The 23,575-nt window shown below is 38.2% G+C and overlaps 1 protein-coding gene across 2 annotated transcripts in view; it reads right to left on the bottom strand.

Moving 5' to 3' along the window:
- The window catches only part of ESF1 (ESF1 nucleolar pre-rRNA processing protein homolog), a 45,469-nt gene that overhangs the window by 4,879 nt on the left and 17,015 nt on the right, over nt 1-23,575 (bottom strand). For both annotated transcript variants that reach the window (XM_083379592.1, XM_083379591.1), the window contains 5 exons: nt 22,944-23,058; nt 19,536-19,692; nt 16,461-16,622; nt 7,917-8,038; nt 2,815-2,908 (listed from right to left, as the gene is read on the bottom strand). In XM_083379592.1, coding sequence (XP_083235718.1) covers nt 2,815-2,908; nt 7,917-8,038; nt 16,461-16,622; nt 19,536-19,692; nt 22,944-23,058 — 650 coding nt within the window. The remainder of the gene's footprint in view (nt 1-2,814; nt 2,909-7,916; nt 8,039-16,460; nt 16,623-19,535; nt 19,693-22,943; nt 23,059-23,575) is intronic.

Below are 23,575 nucleotides of genomic sequence, written 5' to 3'. Positions count from 1 at the left end.
TTATGTAAAAGCTGTTTTTTTCTTCCTTTCTCCCTTGGCAAGCACATAGGAAATATCTGTAAGTAATTTATTCAAGATGCTTGTTCTTGTATCAAAGCTATATGAAAACTTTTTTTAAAAAGCAAACCACAATGCTTTGTGTCTACCAATACAGAGAGACTTGGTTTCCAAAGCTAAAAAATAATAAATTCATCATTTTGCAGAGGGATTTTTTTTGTATGCTAGAAAGCTGAATATATTAACTATACAAAACAATCTGACTTTTTTTTCCTCTTTAGTTTCTATAAGCTCTGGTTTATAAGCCTATTTGTTCTGAAATCAATGGTTGCCCATAGTCCCAATTCATACTATCAGTTATCACTTTTAAAGCCTTTTGAAGTACACACCATGTATAAACCGGTATTCATCACGCAACAGCTTCAAAAAATCATTTTAAAAGGCTCTGTTATAAAGGTAAAGGTTCCCCCGCACATGCGTGCTAGTCGTTTCCGACTCTAGGGGCCGATGCTCATCTCCGTTTTAAAGCCGAGGAGCCAGCGCTTGTCCGAGGACATCTCCGTGGTCATGTGGCCAGCATGACTAGACGCCAAAGGCACACGGAACGCTGTTACCTTCCCACCGTAGTGGTCCCTATTTTTCTACTTGCATTTTTTACATGCCTTCGAACTGCTAAGTTGGCAGAAGCTGGCACGAGTAACAGGCACTCACTCTGTTACGCAGCACTCGGGATTCGACCCGCCAAACTGCCGACCTTCTGATCGACAAGCTCAGCATCCTAACCCACTGAGCCACCGCGTCCCTCAGCTTCAAAAAATCAAATCTGCCCCACCTAGTTTGATCATTTAAAAAGGCTCTGTTATAGGTACCTCTGTTTCACCAGATGTGGGGCAGAAAAGAGACATTGTCAGTGGTAGGCAGAATTTCATGGAAGATTATTTCCTTGGAGGAAATAATAAATAATAATAATTAATAATAAAGTCTAAAGATGTTTTAAAAAAAAACAGCCAAATTAGTATTGTTCCACTGGGCATTTTACTTTTAGATTAGTTTAATTTAATAGTCCCTATAATATATTAGATTTCTATTGTTGATGCATAGACCCATACATGCAAGCACTTTCATGCACACACCCTATTCTTGTTCTGATATTGTTGTATCCTAACCATTGTGCATTTGGGGCTACAAATAAGCAAGCAAAAAACCCCCCAAAGAATCTACCTACACTACTTAATTCATAGGTTTAATTAAAAACATTAAAAACACCATTTAGAGTGCTGCACGACGTCTGTAATGTACTTGTCTTGGCATTATTTTATATAGAAGCAATTTCCTGACAAGGCAAATTACTTTTGAAATCAGGAGTTAGTCAAAGCAGCTTCCAGAGCATAAAATGCAAGGATACCATCTCTGAAGATTAAGGAACCCTGCTGGCTACACCTTATAAATTCTATTAACAGTTTCATCGAGATGAAAGTCAATCGCATATAAAAAGGCTATATAACGCACGAATAGAGATTGATTCAGAATCGGAGTTCGTTAAAGATTGTATGATAAAATGGGCTCAGAATATTCAAGAGCCCATAATGATGGATACTTGGGGAAAAATTGGGTTAGAAATGTAAAATTTACACAAGCGCAAAACTTAAGAGAGAATTTTTATAAGATGTTTTATAGATGGCATTTAGACCCTAAAAAGTTAACATGTATGTATCCAAATCAACCACCTAAGTGTTGGAGATGTAATAGTGAAGAGGCTACTTGTTATCATTTATGGTGGACATGTAAAAATGTTAAAGCCTTTTGGATAAAAATATGGTGGATTCTTCAGAAAGTTTTTAAGAAAAAGATAAGATTTACTCCGCAGTTATTTTTATTGGGGATTATTTCGGATTGTACCGTTATAGAAACCAAATTAATGTTACATTTAATAACAGCAGCCAGACTTTTGGTGGCGCAACACTGGAAGAAAGAAGATTTACCTACAATAGAACAATGGATACTTAAAGTAATGGATGTGGCTGAAATGGCAAAAATTTCAGCATATTTGAAAGAACAATCGCAAGAAAAATATATTTTGGAATGGAGAAGATAGATTATATTCAAAACAAATATGGGACTAAAAAGTTTCAAATAGCTTATGAATAATTTTTAACAATTATAGATGTGTTATTATAACTATTTTAGTTTTGTTATAAGGGAGTTAAAGAGTTGAAGGTTTGTTAACGTTTTAAAAGATATTTAGCATATGTTTGCATAAGATTGTTATATATAGCACCCTGTATTCTGCTTTGGGAAGTCTGGGGGGGAGGGGAGGGGGGAGGGTTGAGGGGGAGGGAGGCTTTATTATTAAATTTTGTAAAACTTTTCAATTAAAAAAAACAACAGTTTCATCAACAGAGCTTGAGCATCGTTCGGCAGCTAAGTCCTGAATTTGCCCTATCAATGTACTATAAAGCATTTTTGGAATATAATCACATTTCACTTGCATTTTTTTTCTATCCTCATTTGATATGATTTACTAATTCCATCCCTTTCCAGCAATTTCAAATGAACCAATGGCAACAGTAGCAACAGACAAAATCGGAGAAAACTGTTATTTCTGCATTCATTGCAAAAATGATCCATTTGTTTTTCTGCTCTTGCTCCTATTTTTAATTAGCAAAGAACGATTAAACAGTTTGTTTTAACACATATAACAAGTACAACGCCGCCAAAGAAGCATCGAGTGACTGCTTTTGTCACAGCTTCTTGGATAAAACATTTGATATGTACTGTGTCATCTAACAATATGGGATAGCAAATCTGACATCTAACCTGGTCTTCCAAGTTCCTCAGCAAAATATGGATCATTCAAATCAACATCAGATGGGCATTCATCTTCAGTCAGCATTTCCTTAACGGCAGCAGCCTGAAACAAAATACACTCTATTTTCAGTATTAAATACTAGTAATATGATTAAATACATCAAGCATAAAGTTATTCAAAAGTAATCCCAAGGCGCAAACCCTTCATAGAGGAAGAAAGTGATTTCAAACAAATGTTTTGCTGAAATTAACACAACCAAGGACCATAGGCGTCTATATACTTCCTAAGGACAACTCAAGAAGTATTTTATAAGGAAATGTATGATGAAAAATTGAATTGCTAGCACAAAATGATGCAGGATTGCCCTACAAAAAACACTTCTAAGCGAAGTGCTTATTAATATGAAGCAATGCAAAAAGGTGAATACAACCATTTTTGTTAGTGGAGAATGTGTAATCCATTTTGTTCATTTTCATAAGAAATGAAACTGGTCTTCCCAGTTGCAATGTATGGCTGTGAAAGTTGGACCATAAGAAAGACTGAGCACCAAAGAATTGAAGCCTTTGAACTATGGTGCTGGAGAAGACTCCTACAGTCCCTTGGACTGCAAGGCGATCAAACCGGTCAGTCCTAGAGGAGATCAACCCTGACTGCTCTTTAGAAGGCCAGGTCCTGAAGTTGAAACTCAAATACTTTGGCCACCTAATGAGAAGGAAGGACTCACTGGAGAAGAGTCTAATACTGGGAAAGGTTGAGGGCAATAGAAGAAGGGGACGACAGAGAATGAGGTGGCTGGATGGAGTCACTGAAGCAGTAGGCGTGAGCCTAAATGGACTCCAGAAAATGGTAGAGGACAGGAAGGCCTGGAGGAATGTTGTCCATGAGGTCGCAATGGGTCAGACATGACTTCGCAACTAACAACAACAACAAGAAATGTTGGTAATTCAATAATTTTCAAGGATCAAAAAGTTGCATAGGTCAAATTTGTCAATGTTCCTTGAGCTACAAACCCCAAGGATAATTCTGAAGTTCTGAAACATACCAAGATATTATGCAGGGACACATATTTTTATTATGTTTAAACTCTTTGTCTTCTTTGTCTTGTTCAATGTTCATAATAATTCAGAAAGACAAGTTTGAGGCAGCTGAACACCATGAAATGAACTTCATATCTGCATAAAACACAATCCTGGATCTCTCTATGAATTGGATGCCTTGCAAACTTCTTAGTGCTACAATACTTTACAACTGGCCACACGGGAGTTCACAGGAATTGGTCAAAAACATTGAAAGGGAATCACATTGCCTATCTTTATGAACTATTAAACTAGGCGTCAGTTGGGCTTCATGCAACAAAATAAGTTTATTTTCATGCCATTTTGATGAGTCACTGTGAAACTTGGGAAATAGACTATCTTACAGGAGACTTGAAGAGTTGGGGAAAAACAGAACTTATGCTATGAATTCGTCAAAAAATCAGTCAAGGACATGCACCTTGCTTAAAAAGCTCTTCTTTGAGAAGAACATGGATTTATTGTTGGATTCTTGTTTTGTCCTACATTTTGATGCCTCATAAACTCTTTAGTCAAGAAAGGTAGGAGAATCTACAATATTCAAATCCATTCCCTATATTCTATCTAGTGAATGAAAACTGTGGTAAACAAGACACCAGGATATTTGTAGGAACATTTTCTTTTTTAGACTAAGCTACTATTTATTCATATCACAGCTCCTTCTCAGAATGAATAAGCCCTGGAATGCAACGGAACGGAATAAAAAGCAATAGCACTTAGACTTATATACCGCTTCACGGTGCTTTACCAGCCCTCTCTAAGCGGTTTACAGAATCAGCCAATTGCCCCCAAGAATCTGGGTCCTGATTTTACCGACCTCAGAAGGATGGCTGAGTCAACCTTGAGCCGGTGAGAATCAAACTGCCAAACTGTAGTCAGCCGGCAGTCAGTCGAAGTATCCTGCAGTACTTCATTCTAACCACTGCACTACCACGGCTCATGGAATGGAAAAAGGGGGAAAGGGTTTTCTAAAGCCTAGGAATCATTTCAACTACAGGTGTCTTGAAGAAAGATGGGCAAGATAGGATAATGCTTTCTAAAAGGGTATTTAGAAACACTGCTTAAGTTTGAGATTATGCTGAGATAATCACAACATGATCGGGTGAAGGAATGGAATGACCATAGTACAAGACTCAGTTAAAGAAACATTTGACTTAACGTTTACTAAATGGCTGCGAGCAAGTCGCTATTTCTTATTTTAGTGACTCTCAGAGTTGCTATGAAGATAAAATGACAGGCCCATTTACAAAGTCGAGAGCTTCACTGGAGGTTATTAATATGAAGAAGTTAATAATTAGCTCTTAAAAATACATAGCAGCATGAATCTGTGTATGGGATGGAAGGCTAGAGGCTTCAAGCCTCTCTCCCTGAAGCATTCTGCATCTTCAAAATCTGATCCCACTCACACCTTGCTGTAACAACTTGGTAATTCCTACTCTAACTATTTTCTAGGAAACCCCTCACCTGGTGTATCTGTGAGACAATAGACTATTAAAATGTAAAAATGATAGGGAGGGGTGAGCTTACGTAGCATAAAGGTGTGAGACTAGGTGTTTCACCTCCCTCGTCTGGGATACAGATCACTCTTACAAAAGATAAACAAAATCAAACTTTAACAAGAAAAGACATGGCACATGAAACCCCATTTACCTTTAAGAAATTTACAAAAACATGCCATGTTCTAGGCCAGGGGTAGGCAACCTCGGCTCTTTTATGACTCATGGACTTCAACTCCCAGAATTCCTGAGTCAGCTAGGAATTCTGGGAGTTGAAGTCCATGAGTCATAAAAGAGCCGAGGCTGACTACCCCTGTTCTAGGCTGACCATAAGATGAAACTAATCTGACACACAGCATGAGGTAGTAATATATGTCTGAGGTTGCACAGATTTACATATTTATACGGAGAAACAAACATAAGAAATTAGAAGGCTTAACTAATACCACATATGAACATAAAAAAAATATCAAAATTCTTATGCAATTTTCCAGCTAGACTTTATTTATTCCTTAGAGGTGAATGGATTTCTGAAGTAAAAATTCTTCTCTGGCTTTCTTCTTTGACTTTTTGAGCTTCCTGTAGATTCCAACCTTTAATCAGGGGCTCAAAAGAACAGAGTTAGTTTTCTCTTTTTTCCTGGCCCCATTACTCAACTTTTCTCTTTGATCTAAAAGGATTAAACATTTCTTCAGTTGAAAGGGTGGGATTGGGCAGAATCTGACTGTATACATGGACAGAACATGCTTTTCTCGCTCATAAAGATATGCACTTTACGTATGTCTGAGATGTTTACCTTGGCATAACTGTCTGATATGAGGCATTGACCCTTCTACGTGTTTCATGGGATAATGTATAGCCCACTTTCTTAATTACAGAGATTATACAAATAACTCAAAATCATAATAATCATAAATACAAATTCAAGCATTGTGTCTTTAAACAGATGGTTATCTAATGTTGCTACAAAAAGTTGCTTGATCAACTTTTCCAAAATAAAGTACACTCTGAAACTCAGTTTATAGAATACAAAATTTTGGCTGACACATTCTGAAGAAAGAAATCCATATGGAATTAACACATCCTCAGAGTAGAAGATTAACCTTAAAATAAAGAGATGACTGGAATTTCTACTTTTGATTTCTCCATGAGAAAACCTAATCATGGAGACTCTACCAGTTTGCTAGTTGAATCCCAAAATATCTATTTCTTTGAAGAGCTTTCCAGTGTTAAAAAGAAAACAAAAATCTATTTCACTGCCTAAGATTTTTTAAAAAGACATCATTTTTATTCAGTTGGCAGTTCAAGATGATTTTTCAACAACACTAATGAACATTCCCTTTAGTGATGGAGAACTTATCAAGGACATAGTATCAAGGAGATGTGTCTGGAGACATAATACATTTATTTTTTCTTTTAGTCGTAACATATCTTTCATTTACAAGCTTACCAAAGGCAAAAGAAAAACACAGTTTTGATTTCTTGATGATCAATCATTTGCCTGCTCTCATACTCTCGTTAATTGCAGTTCAAGTAACAAGAAAACTGTGGGGTTTCAAATTAACTTTCTAGCAGATAAAAATTCCTTAGAAATATCAAGGGGCTCATTGAGGAAAACGTTCCATATCAACCAGCCAGGCTACTAAGGTCACTTGGAGGCATTCTCAAACATCCCACTGCATGACAAGTGGCAATTGGGGAAAACACAGCTCCTCAGAGCAACACCCTACTAATGGATAGCTCTATTTAGAGAGGATCATCTCACACTCACACTGCTGTCTTTTCAATTCCAAGCAAAGAAAACTCATTTCCAAGCTCCACAACCTGCAACCCTTGGACAAACCTCAAATTATCTTACACAAGAGAACTCTCATTTCCGAGCTCTAAAACCTGCATCCCTTGGACAAACTTCAAATCTCTTACACAAGGAGTTAGTAAAATGTCTCTTCTCTGAAACTTCAAAAAGAGAAAGGGGAAGGGGAAGAGTGTCACTGAAAGAAAAGAAAAGTTGTCATAGCAAGAATGTACCCCAATGGTTATTGGTCTACGGATTCAACCTCTGCTTGCTTCAACACTGTCAAAAGGCTTTCCACGAAAGAATGTAGCCCTGAACAGATTAAACGTAGCTCTGGTTTAGAAAAAAATAGTATAGCTAATACTAAATATAGCTAAACATTTGAGTTTTGTTAATGTTGGTCAACTGAAATTATTATTATGCATTTCTTTCTCTTTTTTTGCTGCAAATCATCCACGGCTTTCTTTTTTCTCTGAAGGTGAGACATACATATATTAGCAGCGAATGAAGGATAAACAGATGAAAGACAGTTAGCACCCAATAACCACGGTGTCCCTTGCAGCGTGCAGCTACACATTAGGAATGTTTTGAAAAACAGTCTTACCTCCCAATAAGCCTAACCTGATAGGAGTCCTAGCATAAGGATCCCAGATAAAAGATTTCTGTATACTAGAGTAAGTACAAGCTCTTCAGGATTTTTCCAAAGATAGAAACCTTTCAAATATTTAACTCGGGGCATAAATTACCTTTTGCTTTTTCTTCATCTTCCTTTTCTCTTTCTTCTTTTCCAGAAATTGCTGCCAGGGAGTCAGTTTATCCTTGCCTTCTAGCTTGTTTCTTACCATTTCCTCAGCATTTTCTTTCAGACCTGTAACCAATGAGAGAACACAAGACAGCAGCTCTTTACACCAAACCAGGTTTTTTTTTGAAATCTGAATGGGAGAGCATATTGCATGAGTGTGAAGCTGTGGCTTCACTAAGAAGTAAAAAAACAAAAAAAAACCCAAAGGAACAAACAAAAAACCCACCATCGGTGGTGGCTTGTTCTGATTGGTCTGACTGGCATTTACTAAGTTGGATTCAACCCAGTTCTTATTCAGCAAGCCAGACAAACTAGTCCTTTTGAACCATTCTTTGCCATATTCCGTTGGATTCCACCCAATTTTCCTTCCTACCCAATCTATAGATTGTAGAAAGATTGGGGTTTCCAATACGTAAATAGGAATCAGTATATATAGTCACCCTCTTTCCAGGCTTGGTATCTGTATATTGTTGGTAACAACGGCATGAAAACAGACAGCAAAAAATGTATTTAAAGAAGGACTGAAGCAGAGAAAATGAAAACCTGTCATTTTTTTTTTTTAGATAATAGCGGTCTTCTCTTTTGAAGTACTTATCTTGCAGCTGAATTCGGAAGGAATCCAGGTAAACCCATGGAAAAGAACAATATTTCCATCAGAAGAAAATGCTACATTTTTTTCTCCTGGTTTAAAATCTAGAAAATGTCATTCATAGAGTTTTTATTAAAGCCAGATCTAGTGGCCTGCACTTGGGACTATCCTAAGAAATACTAATAAGTTTCAGATGGTTGAGGAGATGATAATCTCTTTTTTTGACTGATTTGCCAGAAAATGAATGTTTTCACCTTCTACCTTAAACCCTTCAATTTTCTAGGCATAATTTAAGGAAGTGACCATGAAAACAAGGCCTAACTGGTCACAGGAATAACCACTTATGTTTTATTCATCATTTTAGATTTATATTGGTTAAACATGTTTTAGGTGACATGTATTTTTACTTCACAGACTGCAATATTTTAGATTTATACTTGCATGGTTAATTAACCTACCAAGACCAAGCAGGATACCAGATTTTACATGCATATGTGAGCACAGAGGGTTGTTGTTATTGTTTTTTTAAAAAAAAACCTAGTCTAAAATCAGGCCATAACCATATTATGATGTATTAATTATACCTTTGGTTATACCTTTACACGTACTTTGATTACAGAAGGGCATCTGAGAATGCTTAGTTACAAAAAGCGTCTCCTATAAGAGGAAATTCAGGATGCAAAGCTTCGATGCGTTAAAAAAAACAGGCAAGAAACCAGTTTCAACAAATCATTGTAAAAGGGCTACATTAAAATATGAAATAGTCCAATTACCTTTTTTTCCATTTGAATTGAGAAGTTGTCTTTTACAGAAACTGTTATGTGAGCTCTTTCTTTTTTCACATGTATTCCAGCGCAGTGATTTATTTCATATAAGTCACTATTTACCTCAGTATCTGAACTGAGAAAGTATAACTTGCAATGGGGAGGACTGCCAGGATAACTAATAAGCCTGGTTTGACAACAGAAATGCAACGGCGGCGTATACATGGATGCACAAGCCACTGACACTGAGCAATCCAGACTTTCATTTCTCAGACGTAGCTTAACAACAACTATGACTGTTTAAAACTGTAAAAATGATCTCAGCAACAACTATACTCTGCAAAAATAAGTTGTTCTTTAAAGCTAATCTGAACAGACAAATGGAGGAAAGACCTATGCTTCTGTCCTACTGGTTTCTCAATCCCAACAATAGAGCTCTTTCGTATCAGGTGTTTGAAACATGATGCAGTGTGCAGTTTATGGTAAAAGGTAAGCTAATTTTGGATCAGCACTTTTTCCCCCTCCTTTATAGCATGCCAAAACGCAATCAGCCTGTTTTAACCTATCTGCTCTTTGTAAGAAAAGCTACAATAGTTATGGTTAGCAAATTAACAGATCACTGAGATAACTACAAAAACAAACGGATTTTTACATGTTGATGGCAGCCTCAAAATGTTAGTTTAAAAGGGCAAGGTTAGGTGTTGAAGCATATTTTTCCATAGTACGGTTCCTAAAAAACTTGAAAGAGTTTTTCCAGAGAATGAAATCAACTGCTCCATTTGGAAGAAGACAACTTGGATGTAATATGAAGCATAAAGGGAATGAACCTCTGCCATAAATTAGATTGTCTTACAAGCCACTTGCCAAACCATGTCCCAATTTCTCTAAGCAACCCACAATGTGCAAAGTCGAAGAACTGTTTAGAGAAAACAGAGTAAATGGTGAGAAGTTGCAGCATAGGCTAGATTCCTACGTGTTCATTTGTAATTTTAGAACAATAAACTTTCCAACCGAACTGTCACAAAATTAAATCACTGTAAATAATGAACTGAAAAGGCTTCCCCACCCCAGCTGTCTATAAAATTTTGTTACTTTAAAAAATTTGAAACATTTCCACCAAGAGAGAGGAGCACATCTTCAGCACATCTTAATTTTTTTTAGCTTTCACTTAAGCAACAATATCTCACTGCAAGGTGGGACACAGATCTTTTCCTAAAGTGAAAAGGCAGACATGAGATTTAGAGCAGAAGACATGAAAATGTGTCTAGAAAAAGCAAGCTTATTTTTTCCCCCTTTCTGCATAAGGATTCTGCGTATGCAAATGCAACTCTCCACAGACCTTGTACAGGTGATCCCTGACTTATGGTTGGGTGGGATCAGAATTTTGATCACTAAGCAGTGCAGTCATTCAGCGCAATTGCACCCAATTTTACAACCATTTTTACTCTGGTTGCAAAGTGAATCACACGGTCATTAAGCAAAACTTAAGCTTCTCCAATTCAGTTTGCTTGTCAGATGCTGGCTGGGCCAAGTGGCTCCAAGAAGCTACACCCATCATAAATCCGATTGCCAAGTGCCCAAACTGCCATCATGTGACACAGGGGGGGGTGGCAACAGTCATAACTTTGAGGACCAATTGTAAGTCACTCTTTCCGAAGCTGCCATAAGGTTGAACGGTTGTTAAATGAATTGTTATAAGCTGAGGACTACCTGTTTTGCTCCCCTTCATGGATTACTGCCTTGTTGTGGCGAAGGGGCTTGCGTAATTCAATGAAGCTATGAGCTATGCCGTGCAGGGCCACCCAAGACGGAAAGGTCATAGCAGAGAGTTCTGACAAAACGTGATCCACTGGAGAAGGAAATGGCAACCCACTCCAGTATCTTTGCCATGAAAACCCCATGGACAGTACAAAAATGACCTCCCGGAGGAACGCTGTCCATTGGGTCGCAATGGGTCAGACGTGACTTCGCAACTAACAACAACAACAACCTGTTTTGCTGTTTACTAGGGCGACAACTCTCAGAAAGACAACTACAGTACTGTATTTGTGAGCATAACCATTCTGCACCTGCTAAACTCTAATAAGCCAAGCCACAACCCTTCCGGTGGCAGAAAGACTTTCTATCCCTTAAAAAAAAAATAATAAAAAAAAATCAGCAGAGCCTTCACACTCTCTCTTTGCTACTCATAGACAACTAGAACCAAGCTTGTAGCTGACAAATTCAACTTACGGCCAAAACAATGCAAAGCATTAAAAAAAAAAAACCTATAGATGTGAACCTACATAAATCTCTTTTGTGCTCATGTTCTCTCTCCATATACCGGTATTTAAAATACTTTTTTTTTTATTGAAAAGTTTTACAATACAGTTTTCCTTTAAAGAACCCCCCCTTCCCCCACCCTCCTCCCCCCTACCTCCCCCTACCTCCCCCCTCCCCCCCTCCCTCCTCGCCCCCCTACCTCCCCCCCTCCCCCCCTCCCCCCCCGACTTCCCAGAGCTAAATACAAGGTATATATATATAAAAAAGCAATCATAAACAACCATATACTAACAATTACAAGTTCTAAAATCCATTACTCTCTAGCTTGTATAGGATAAAACAAGCCTTAGCAATATTAAATATATATAAGAAACTAAAATAGAAAAAAGAAAAAACAAAGCGAAGGAAGACTTATTCGAATGCTACGTAAAACTTCTTAACCCTATACTTGTTCTGGATAAACTCAATCCATTTTCTCCATTCCATAATATAATGTTCTTGCGAATGATCTTTCAAATAGGCCGAAATCTTCGCCATCTCTGCCAGGTCGGAAACCTTTAAAATCCACTCTTGTATAGTTATACAAGCTGCCTATGATGCTAAAGTGGTGATTGCTGAACAAGAAGTCTTGGTTTTAAAAGAAATTCCTCCAAGGATTTTAAGGGGAAGGAAGGACTATACATTTCTCGTGCATGAGCTTAAGCAAAGAGATATAAGATTCAGATGGGAGATTCCAGAAGGGCTGATGGTGATGCATGAAGGTAAAAGGTACAGGCTGATCACTGTGAAACAAGCGCGTGATTTCTACAATAATGTCTTAAAAGCAACCCCATTAACGCTTCTGGAAGCTGGAAAGGGATCTGGAGAAGAAGAACAACAACAGGAGGAAACAGAGGAAAATGGTGCTGGAGGAGATCAAGCTACAACTTCTTTGGATGATCCTAGAGAGCAAAGAGTGACGCGTGCTGCTTTAAGACGAGCAAAGAAAATAAAAGAACAAGATCAGCAAAAGTCTTCAGATTCTTCACAACGCATTCATAGCCAAGCTGTGGGAGGAGCACGGCCTAAAGAAATTAGTCCTATCAAAGCTGTGGTCCAAGAGCTTTTTGAGGATATACATGGCAACTAAATTTTTAACTTGGAATGTTAATGGACTAAATTCACCGCAGAAGAGGAAGAAAGTTTTTCAATATTTAAAACAATTTAAGATAGATGTTATATGTTTGCAAGAAACGCATATTAGAGTTTTGGATCAAAAGTATTTAATGAACTCGAGACTGGGTGCGCAATTTGTTGCTTCTGCAGAGAATAAGAAAAATGGAGTGGTTGTTTATGTTAAAAGTGCCTTAACAGAGGATTTAATTGAAGCAGATAAGCATGGAAGATATGTTATGATTGAGCTGTTGTTAGAAGGTAAAAAGACGCTTTTAGTTGGACTATATGCACCAAATCAACAACAAGCTGACTTTTTTAGCTTACTTCACACAAAGCTTACCCAGTTGGATTATAAATCTTTTATTTTTATGGGGGACTGGAATGGAGTTATGGATGTACAGTTGGATAAGGCTGGAGCTTTTAAGCGCATTCCAAGTCATGCTAGACTGCCTAAATCTTTTTTTGAAATGAAGGATGACCTGGAATTGCGAGATATCTGGCGTGAGAGACACTTGCAGGAGAAGGATTATACTTTTTACTCTGATAGACACCAATCTTTTTCGAGGATTGATTTTATTTTGTCGACTAATGATTTTTTTTTGAGAACTAAAAAGGTGAAGATTTGTGCAAGAACTATCTCTGACCACAGTCCAGTTTGGTTGGAGATTGATAAGGAAAAAAGAGATAGGCGCTCATGGCGTGTGAATGAGAATTTGTTTAGAAGCCAGAGAAATGTGGAAGAATGCAAACAGCGGATGAAGGATTTTTTTGAGATTAATATGAACAAGGGTACCTCTATGGATATGGTTTGGGATGCTAGCAAGGCCTATATGAGAGGGGTGTTGATACATATGAATAATAGACATAGACGTGTAGTGGAGAATAGAAGGAAAGAACTGGAGAATGAAATAAAGGAAAAAGAAAAGGCTTTGATTTTGAACCCAGAGGATGTGAAGATCAAGGAGGCTATTAGATTGTTAAGAGGACAATTTGATAAATTAATGGCTGATCAAGTGGCGACCAATCTGCGGTTTGCTAGGCATAATACTTTTTGCAATGCCAATAAACCAGGCAGATGGTTAGCTTATAGACTGAGGAAAAAACAAAGGGCATCTAATATAGATAAGATTGAGTATAAAGGAAGGGTCGTGTTTCAACAGAATCTTATTAAGGATGCTTTTGTGGATTTTTATTCGAAATTATATACTAAAGAGGGCATTAATGCAAAAGATATTGATATGTACTTGGAGAATGCTAGCATCCCGGTTCTTACGCAAGTACAAAAAGAGGGGATTAATCAGCTGATTACAGAAGAAGAAATTTTTACAGCTATTAAGGAACTGAAGGTGGATAAAGCACCAGGCACGGATGGCTTGACTGCGGCCTATTATAAAAACTTACAATTAGAGATGATAAAACCGTTAAAGGAACTGTTCCAGACAATCCAGAAGGGGGGAAAGGTGCCACCGTCTTGGAGAACAGCTTTTATCTCTTTGATTGCGAAGGAAGACCAGGATGCTACTTTAGTTAAAAATTATAGACCGATATCGCTTTTAAATACAGATTATAAGATATTTGCTAAGGTTTTGGCTAATAGACTGATGAGGGTTCTACAACAGGTGGTTCATGGGGATCAAACGGGGTTTATTAGTGGTAGACAAATGAAAAATAACGTGAGACATATAGTTGATGTGTTAGAGTTTTTGGAAAGGCACAACCAGATCTCTGCAGCGCTAATCTTTTTAGATGCTGAAAAGGCTTTTGATCAATTGAATTGGCAATTTTTGTTGAAAGTTTTAGATAAAATGGATTTTGGGGAAAAATTTCTACAACCGATTAGGGCATTATATCAAAAACAAACTGCCCGAATTATAGTTAACAATAGTCTGACAACAGCATGTAATATTGAGAAGGGCACAAGGCAAGGGTGTCCGCTATCGCCCTTGTTATTTGTGTTAACATTAGAGATATTATTGGTTAAGATTCGGAATTCGGATAAAATTAAGGGGATACAAGTCGGAGATCAGGACTATAGATTGAGAGCATTTGCAGATGATCTGGTTGTTACAGTGACCCAGCCAGAGAACTCTGTTGTGGACCTGATGGAGATAATAACACAATATGGGAAGGTTTCTGGATTTAAAGTAAACATACAGAAAACTAAAATTTTGGCTAGAAATATGACAGTTTCACAGAAGGCTCTCTTAGAAGGATTAACTGGATTTGAGATTGTTAAAAGGGTTAAATATCTGGGGGTGACTTTGTCGCCCTCTAATACAAAGCTATATAAAAATAATTATGAAAAACTATGGGGGAAAATTCAAAAAGAATTGGAGAGTTGGGAAAAATTGAAATTGTCTTTGTTGGGACGGATTGCAGCAGTGAAAACGAATGTCCTGCCCAAATCTTTATTCTTATTTCAAATGATACCGATTCTTAAGAAAGATTCTAATTTGGAGGAATGGCAGCGTGGTATCAATAAATTTGTGTGGGCAGGGAAAAAGCCACGAGTTAAACTTAAGATTATGCAGGATACTCGTGAGAGAGGTGGCCTTAAATTGCCTAATCTTAAATTATATTATGAAGCTGCTGCATTAGTAGGAATAAGCGATTGGATTACTTTGACGCAACCGAGGTTATTAAATCTTGAGGGCCATGATTTGTTGTTTGGCTGGCATGCATATTTGTTGTATGATAAGAAGGTAGATTCTGTGTTTAGGATGCATATTTTAAGACAGGCACTGCTGAGAGTTTGGAAGAAGTACAGATACAAGTTAAGCAGCAAGATACCATTGTGGGCAATTCCAAAACACGCAATAGAAAATATACATGCTGGTTTCAAACACGATGAGACTACTTACAAGGAAATTTTAAGTTTGGAAAGGAATGTTTGGTGCCTGAAATCATATAATTTCTTGCGAGAAGAGAAGGTTGTTCAAACTTGGTTTCAATATATTCAGTTACGGGCCAGGTGGAAAGAAGACCAGAAAAATGGATTTGTAATGACTGATGAAAATTTGATAAAGCAAATTAGAAATCAGGGACCAGCACATATTAAACGGATATATCTTGCATTGATAGAGATCGATTCAGAAACAGAGCTGGTTAAGGATTGCATGATAAAATGGGCCCAAAATATTCAGGAAGTTATTACAATGGACACCTGGGAAAAGATTTGGGTGAGGAATGTAAAATTTACACAAGCTCAAAATTTAAGAGAGAATTTTTACAAAATGTTTTATAGATGGCATTTAGATCCTAAAAAGCTTGCAAGTATGTATCCGAATTATCAGCCTAAATGTTGGAGGTGCGGTGATGAAGATGCAACATATTTTCACATATGGTGGACTTGTAAAAAGGTTAAGGCTTTTTGGATAAAAGTCTGGTGGAATATGCAGAAGGTTTTTAAACGGAGGATAAAGTTTTGCCCACAATTTTTTTTGTTGGGAATAATTGTCGACGCTACAGTTGTGGACTCCAAGTTGATGTTGAACTTAGTTACGGCAGCAAGACTTTTGATAGGTCAATATTGGAAGAAAGAGGAACTGCCGACTATACAAAATACTTTTAAGTAGAATAATTTTGACTCGATATTGACCAGTCATTAGTTTGATTGCTGCGATCAGTGTATACTTTAATGATGGAACTTACAAGATATTCAGGGAGAAGAAATCAGAAATGGACAACCAACGCTATAACGAAAGAAAGAGCAACCTACCAGGAATCCATTTAATTTCCATTTCCATATCAGTGTCTTGAGACTTCTTTTCTTTTTCATGAATACTCCGAAGAAGTTCTCGGTATTTGGCTATCTGGTCTTCGTCGTCCTTGGAATGTTCTTTAGGTTTACCACCATCCGCGATATCTGTTTCACCATTACCTTTAAATAAAAGTGAAATGAGAATCTTTCCCAAAATTTGTTATGTAAAATTGAACTTAAATTAGCCATATTTGAAAGGGGGGGGGGAAATCAGGCCCAAAACAAGGAGCATTCTCATAACTTGCAGAGCAGGCTGCAGATGAAGTCTGGAGTTTTCTCCCTCCACGTCAACTATCTGGCAACTAAGCACTCTACCCTGGTTTTCATGTTAAATAATTTTTTTTTTAAAAAGAGATTGTTCTGGTATCTATTCCAGGGTTTGGAAATGAACACTCTCCAATGACGCTTTTCATGAACGCCACTTATTTGAATTTGAATTTTATTGAATTTATATACCGCCCTTTCCCGTACGACTCAGGGCGGTTTACAGGGTATATAAAACATCAATACAAAAATTAAGAACAATTAAAAAAAGATTAAACTAAATCCCTGAAAAAAATATAAAACCCCCGTTATTAAAACCCCAATTAAAACTCAGCCTGGGCCGGAAAGCTCGAAGAGCCAGGTCTTTAGGTCTCGGCGAAATGGGAAACTCAACGACTTAATTTATACATTCAGTTAAAAAAAATAATACTTTTCCTTTTAAAGAAAACTCTAGATAAATGCAGCTAATCGGAACAAGATAGATGGCTTTCTTCTCTATGCAATACTTTCAATAAATATACTGAATATACTGTTTCCATCAGATTACACTTTTCGCTTTGTTCTTTCTCTTTTGCTGTTTTTGCTTAGTCTCCAATAAATATACTGATGAGAATGTTATGTACAATACTTCGTGATTCATACGGAACATGCTAAAAGAATGGCCCTACATTTTGTGTTATTATGTTTTCAAAATCGGAAAACATTCTCGGCTGAAAGTATGCCAGCATATATCTTTTGTTTCATGATAAAGGTTTAATCAAGAGTACTCAACTCTGATTAGCAATGAACTTTTCATATGACTTGTAAGAACCGGAAAATAATGCAGGAAAAGTATTTTCCAAACCAGTGTTAACCATGATAAATCAAAACTATTCCCTCTGAATGCCAATATAGATGCAGAGCTATACAAACATTTCTGATCGGGGGGGGGGGGGGAAAATAGCAGAAGCACTGCTATACTTGTGCACAAATTTAAAAGTTTACATTGTATAAGTATTAGGATGCTGAATAATAATAAGGTTTGATTCTACCATCAGCAATTAAAGAACTTTGGGTACCTGAGGAACGAATGAATGAGGCTTGGGTAGTGATTATAATATTAGCACTGAGGTTTGTTAAACATCTATTTATTTAGCATATTACATAGCCACCTCATGAAAACATACATTTACGTAACAATCTAAAAACAATGAAATAAATAAAATAAAAAACACAAAACCCATGTGATTTGAGCTTATATATCCACCTTGTTGGCTCCCCATGGGATAGCCAAGGTTGATGGAGAACCCATGTTTAAGGGCCTTCTGGAAGGTTAACAAAGATAGGGCTAATGTCACCTGCCTGGGTCCTGCCAGATGGAACTCTTTTGGAGATCTACATTATACCCCTCCTGCTGGACCCACTTCCCTTCTGCATACAGAGGAGAGCTGACATCTCCTGAGGGGTGGAGAAATGGGGCTCAGATCCTGAAGATCTGCGTTCCATTCCTGCAACCTCCCAAAGGCATTTCTTTTCACACATAGAAGGGAGCTGACATCCTTTGGCAGGCAGCTCTTTCAGCCAGTCCTTAGAGGTAAGAGGAAGCTGAAATCTAAGCAGAGAGTGGAGAGGTAGCATAAGATACAAGAGTGTCGGATGTGTCGAACAAGTGAGGGAAAGCTCAGTGCTGGCCATATAGAAGTCTCTCTCCCTCAAGGGCTGAAAATCTTGCTTCGACTGTGGCCTCAAGGATTTTCAACTCCTAAGCAAAGTCTCCCAGGGTCTCCCTGCACCAAGGCATGCTGCGCTTTTTAATCTGAGATTTCGTCCACTTAGCAACCACAGCTGGGAGTGCTGGGATTGCAATCACCAAGCGAAGCAGTCACAGGTCCCCCTCACTTAGTGACTGCTTCACTCAGCAACCAAGATTCTGGGCTCAGCTGTGGTGGTAAGTCGAAGACCTTCCTTTCACCACCTACATCAACTGATCCGAGTTCAGAGCTCGTAAGTGTCAACGCTGCTAACATCGAATGTTATTGCTTGACGAGAGATGAAGAAGTAGCCATTTCATATGTTAAACTTGTGTCTTGCTTTAAGAGATTGGATTAAGGTTGGGAGGGGGGAAGAGGAGGATTGTTCCTCAAGGCCATCTGAAATTAAAGAAGATAAGAGCTTGGCGGGTTTTCTAACGGAAGGGAAACTGATTCTTTAAATTAATAGGAGAATATGGTAAGTGACAAAATTAGAAAGGTGGAGAATTGTGTTTTAATATATTGTGCAAGGGGGCGGAGATTTCAGATTCCAGCTTCCTTCGAGCAAGCATTTGCTGTTGTATTAGGCTAATAAAGGACTTTTAAGGTAAACAATGCCTCAGAGTCACTTGAAAAGCCCATACTCGGAAACTTGACAATAAAGCTCTGTTGTTTGCTTTAAAATGAAAGGGAACAATTCCCATTTCCTTATGTCCAGGAAAAGGGAGAACAGAGGTTGGGGGGGGGGGGAGGGAGCCTGTAAATCAGAAGCTTAAACAGGTTTATTCATAGTAGATAATATGGTTTCCCATAGCAACTACACAATGCTTGTGCCTCAGAAGTTTCAAATGGGACCCCTAATTGGGTACCGCTTGGGTGTTGGTGAGGAAGACTTAAAAAAAAAAAGAACTGAATGTTTGAGTTGTGAAAAGCATAATTTATCCATCAATAACTTTTAACAGCGATCGTGACAATAATTAGTACAATATTGTTTTAACATTCTAAGCTGCTTAAATAAACCTTTATTAGTTAGCAATACCTTTTTCTTTTTCATCCTCCTCCTCCTCTTCCTCTTCTTCCTCACTTGATGAAGCTAAATAAGCTTGGAAATCCATGTCCAGAAGTTCATCTTTTTTAAAATTTCTGCTCAGAGAAGTCACCCTTTCTTGATCTGTCTCGTCCCACGTAATGTCTACCTTACCAAGAGGCGAGATAAATATGCTGCAACTTATTATTGGAAAGATGCATTGGAAAGTCAAATTGAAATTGGCTCCTGGACTTCTGTCAACAAGTTTGCTTAACAACAGTTTGCTGGATAAACTTCCAATGATTCCTCACGTGATACGAAGCCATCAATTACAATGGCTAAGCTTGTGCAACATGCTGAGCTGAAACCAAGACATGCCCGTATTGTTTTAGCACCTTATATAAATTCTAGTCAAAATGTATACGCATGCTTGCTTTTTCCAAAGAAACCATCGTACAAATTGCCCGTCATAATTCTGGGCCATAAGATATTCAGCTGTAGTGCTAAGAACTGCAATTTACAATCAAACAGAATCCAGCAAAATCCTACTTTCAAAGCACTGGCAGAATATTATTGAATATTATTGAAACAAAATGTATTGAGTAAGAACAGAGCCTTGGTGGAGCAGTGGGCTAATGCCTTCTCAAGTAACACCAGCTGCCTGCAATTAGTGCAGGTTCGAGTCCCACCAGGCTCAAGGTTGACTCAGCCTTCCATCCTTCCAAGGTAGGTAAAATGAAGACCCAGATTGTTGGGGGCAATAAGCTGACTTTGTAATAATGCTGCTTGGGGGGCGAAAGCCCTAATAAAGCAGGCATATACATAGAATGAAGGCTATTGCTAAGCACATTGGTTTGTGCTTAAATTGTAAGCCGCCCTGAGTCTTCGGAGAAGGGCGGGATATAAATGGAATTAAAATAAAATAAAATAAAATAAACCTATAGAGATGAATGAGCCAAGAGAGGGATGTTATATCCAGCTTTCCTTATAGGTTCTTCAAGCAGCCCTAACTTTGGATGGGACACAGCAGCTAACACTAGTGAGAGAAGAGTGCCAGCAACTGCACGTATTACTTCATCCTTATTTTCCTTTCCTGGAAATTTATCAAGAGGCTGGAATCTTTCACTCACTTGGGCTCTGTTAAAATAACAGTAACTGGGACTGAGATAAGACAATGGCTATGATCTTTGGAGATAGGTAGGAAATAGGTTACTAGGACAAGAGACCCAATCACAGAAAGGTTTGTCCAAAGTATTTCCTGTTATGGAGTCTTTCCAGATAATAACTACATGCATTTGGTTATTTCGGTCCAAAGAACTAAGTGTGAAAACAAGCTTCCATTTTTAAATTAAACATTCAGGTTCTTCTAATATCAGCCTTGCAGCTATTGATAGACGGTTCATTTATAATCTGAAACAGGACTTCTCAAACCTAAACCCCATGGTGGCCATGATAGGAAAGGATGGGAACTGTTCTCCACCCAGAGAACCAAAGTTTCCATCACTGATTCACTGGACTGAAGACTAAGGCAATGAACCCATGCATGTCACTTTAAAAAAGGCTCCCCTTATTCTACTACTAATAAGAAAAGGGGGAAAAAATCACTACAAAGGATATACAAGCAGTCTTGGTATATAGTACAATTTATCCAAGCTTAACGAAGACCAGACCTCAGTAAACAAGTAAAGATTTTCATGCTTCAATGGGGTTGCACAAGTCTGAGTGGGTTTTTTTGTTACTTCATGTCTTCCCAAAATGGTAGGATGCCTTTTGTGCAAGCGTAGGTTGTGCAAGCTTTGTCAGGGTTCGGTTGTCTCTTCAAATAAATTTGCTCCTGCTGCTGCTTCAATCACGGGGTAAGCTGTGAGCCATGTGAAATCCCACAGATGCGAAATCCATTAAAAAAAGAGGAACCCACAAATACTCTCCAGAGACCATCTTTATGGATTGAAGTGCCCGTGGAAGGAAAAGGACAGATGCAGGCTATGGAAATTTCAAAGCCCATAGACCAGGGGTAGGCAACCTCGGCTCTTTTATGACTCGTGGACTTCAACTCCCAGAATTCCTGAGCCAGCATGACTCAGCTTGGAAACCTCTCCCTTTCCCCTCAGCGTGGCTGGCTCAGGAATTCTGGGAGTTGAAGTCCACGAGTCATAAAAGAGCCGAGGTTGCCTACCCCTGCCATAAAAAATAAAAAGGTAAAGGTTCCCCCGCACATGTGTGCTAGTCGTTTCCGACTCTAGGGGCCGGTGCTCATCTCCGTTTCAAAGCCGAAGAGCCAGCGCTTGTCCGAGGACGTCTCCGTGGTCATGTGGCCGGCATGACTGGACGCCAGAGGCGCACGGAACGCTGAACGTAATGTTCAAGTACACAGATCGTCCTCGACTTACAACAGTTCATTCAGTAAGTTACAACGGCACTGAAAAAAGTGACATGACCATTTTTCACACTTAAAGACTGTCACATCATCCCCACAGTCATCTGATCAAAATTCAAAAGCTTGGCAACTGACTCATATTTATGACGGTTGCAGCGTCCCAGCATCATGTGACCACCTTTTGTGACGTTTTTGACAAGCAAAGTCAATGGGGAAACCAGATTCACTTAATAACTGGGTTACTAACTTAAGTTACTAACTCAACTTACCACATTTAACAACTGTGGTAAGAAAGCTTGTAAAATGGGGCAAAATTCACTTAACAACTGTCTCACTGAGCAACAGGAATTTGGGGGGTCAATTGTGGTGGTAAGTTGAGAACTACCTGTACAGAGCAATAGAAAAATAGAAATAGATATAATAAAGTTATTGTTCTTTGTGATTTGTTGCAGTAGAATGAAAGCCCCTATTTCAAATCCCGTTAGCTCTTCTAAAACAGCCTTTTGTGATACTGTCATGTTTTTAGACAACATTTTAGTTTTTTGTATATTAACCTTAAATCCAGAAACTTTCCCATATTGCGTTATTATCTCCATCAATTCTACAACTGAATAATCAGGCTAAGTCACTGTAACAACCAGATCATCTGCGAACGCCCTCAATCTATAATCCTGGTCTCTAATTTGAATTCCCTTAATTTTATCCGAATCACGTATTTTAATCAGACTTTTGTATCTTGCTTTCAAAGGCAGTCCTTAAATTACAAAAAAATTAAGCAATGTAAAGCTGGCACGATGTCTTCATTAAATCAGAATTATAATAAACTGCTGCCCTATTACTGTATGTCATCATATAAGTACTATTTATTATCTTCTCCAAGAAGAGCAGAGGAAGGAGTCTATTTTGCAAGAACAATTTATATTGCGTCAACACATGTGGGTTGTTTCCCCCTTCTATCTACCCGGTGACCACTGCTATATTTACAAATGAAACTCACAAAGCTAAACAAATTCTAAATAGCTATAAAAACATTGCTAAGGTACCTTTGATGTTGCCACAGCAGCGGATGTGAAGTACTTTGGTTTATAAGCAGCCACGTCCACTTCAGAGGCTATGTCCTTTGGCTCATCATCAAATGTCACCTCATCTGGAATAAATCTTAGCAGCCAGAAATAAACAGCTCATTATTAAACAGCTATTAAAATGTCTCAAAGGGACAAAACTGATAGGCCTAATTTCAAATTAGTTTTAGCTGTGAAAAAAGCAGTGATTCTGGATAAGAGAAAGGGGAACGACAAACTGAAAGGGTTAGCCCAGGGGTAGGCAAACTTGGCTCTTTTATGACTCGTGGACTTCAGCTCCCAGAATTCCTGAGACAGCCATGCTGAGGGGAAAGGGACAGGTTTCCAAGCTGAGCCATGCTGGCTCAGGAATTCTGGGAGTTGAAGTCCATGAGTCATAAAAGAGCCAAGGTTGCCTACCCCTGAGTTAGCCCTTTGCTCAGAGCGGGAACTGAAAAATGATACTGATCCTATCATCATCATCATCATCATCATCATCATCATGTGCTGTGCAGAGCAAATCTGGCAGCAAGGGTTTTCCAGCAATTTTGATCATTTGCAGCTATCCTATCATTAATAATAATCTGATCCTATCGTTAACGCTAAAAACATTT

The sequence above is a fragment of the Vipera ursinii genome (genome assembly GCF_947247035.1).
Source record: "Vipera ursinii genome assembly, chromosome: 1".
NCBI lineage: Eukaryota > Metazoa > Chordata > Lepidosauria > Squamata > Viperidae > Vipera > Vipera ursinii.
This window is presented reverse-complemented; position numbering and strand designations above follow the sequence as displayed.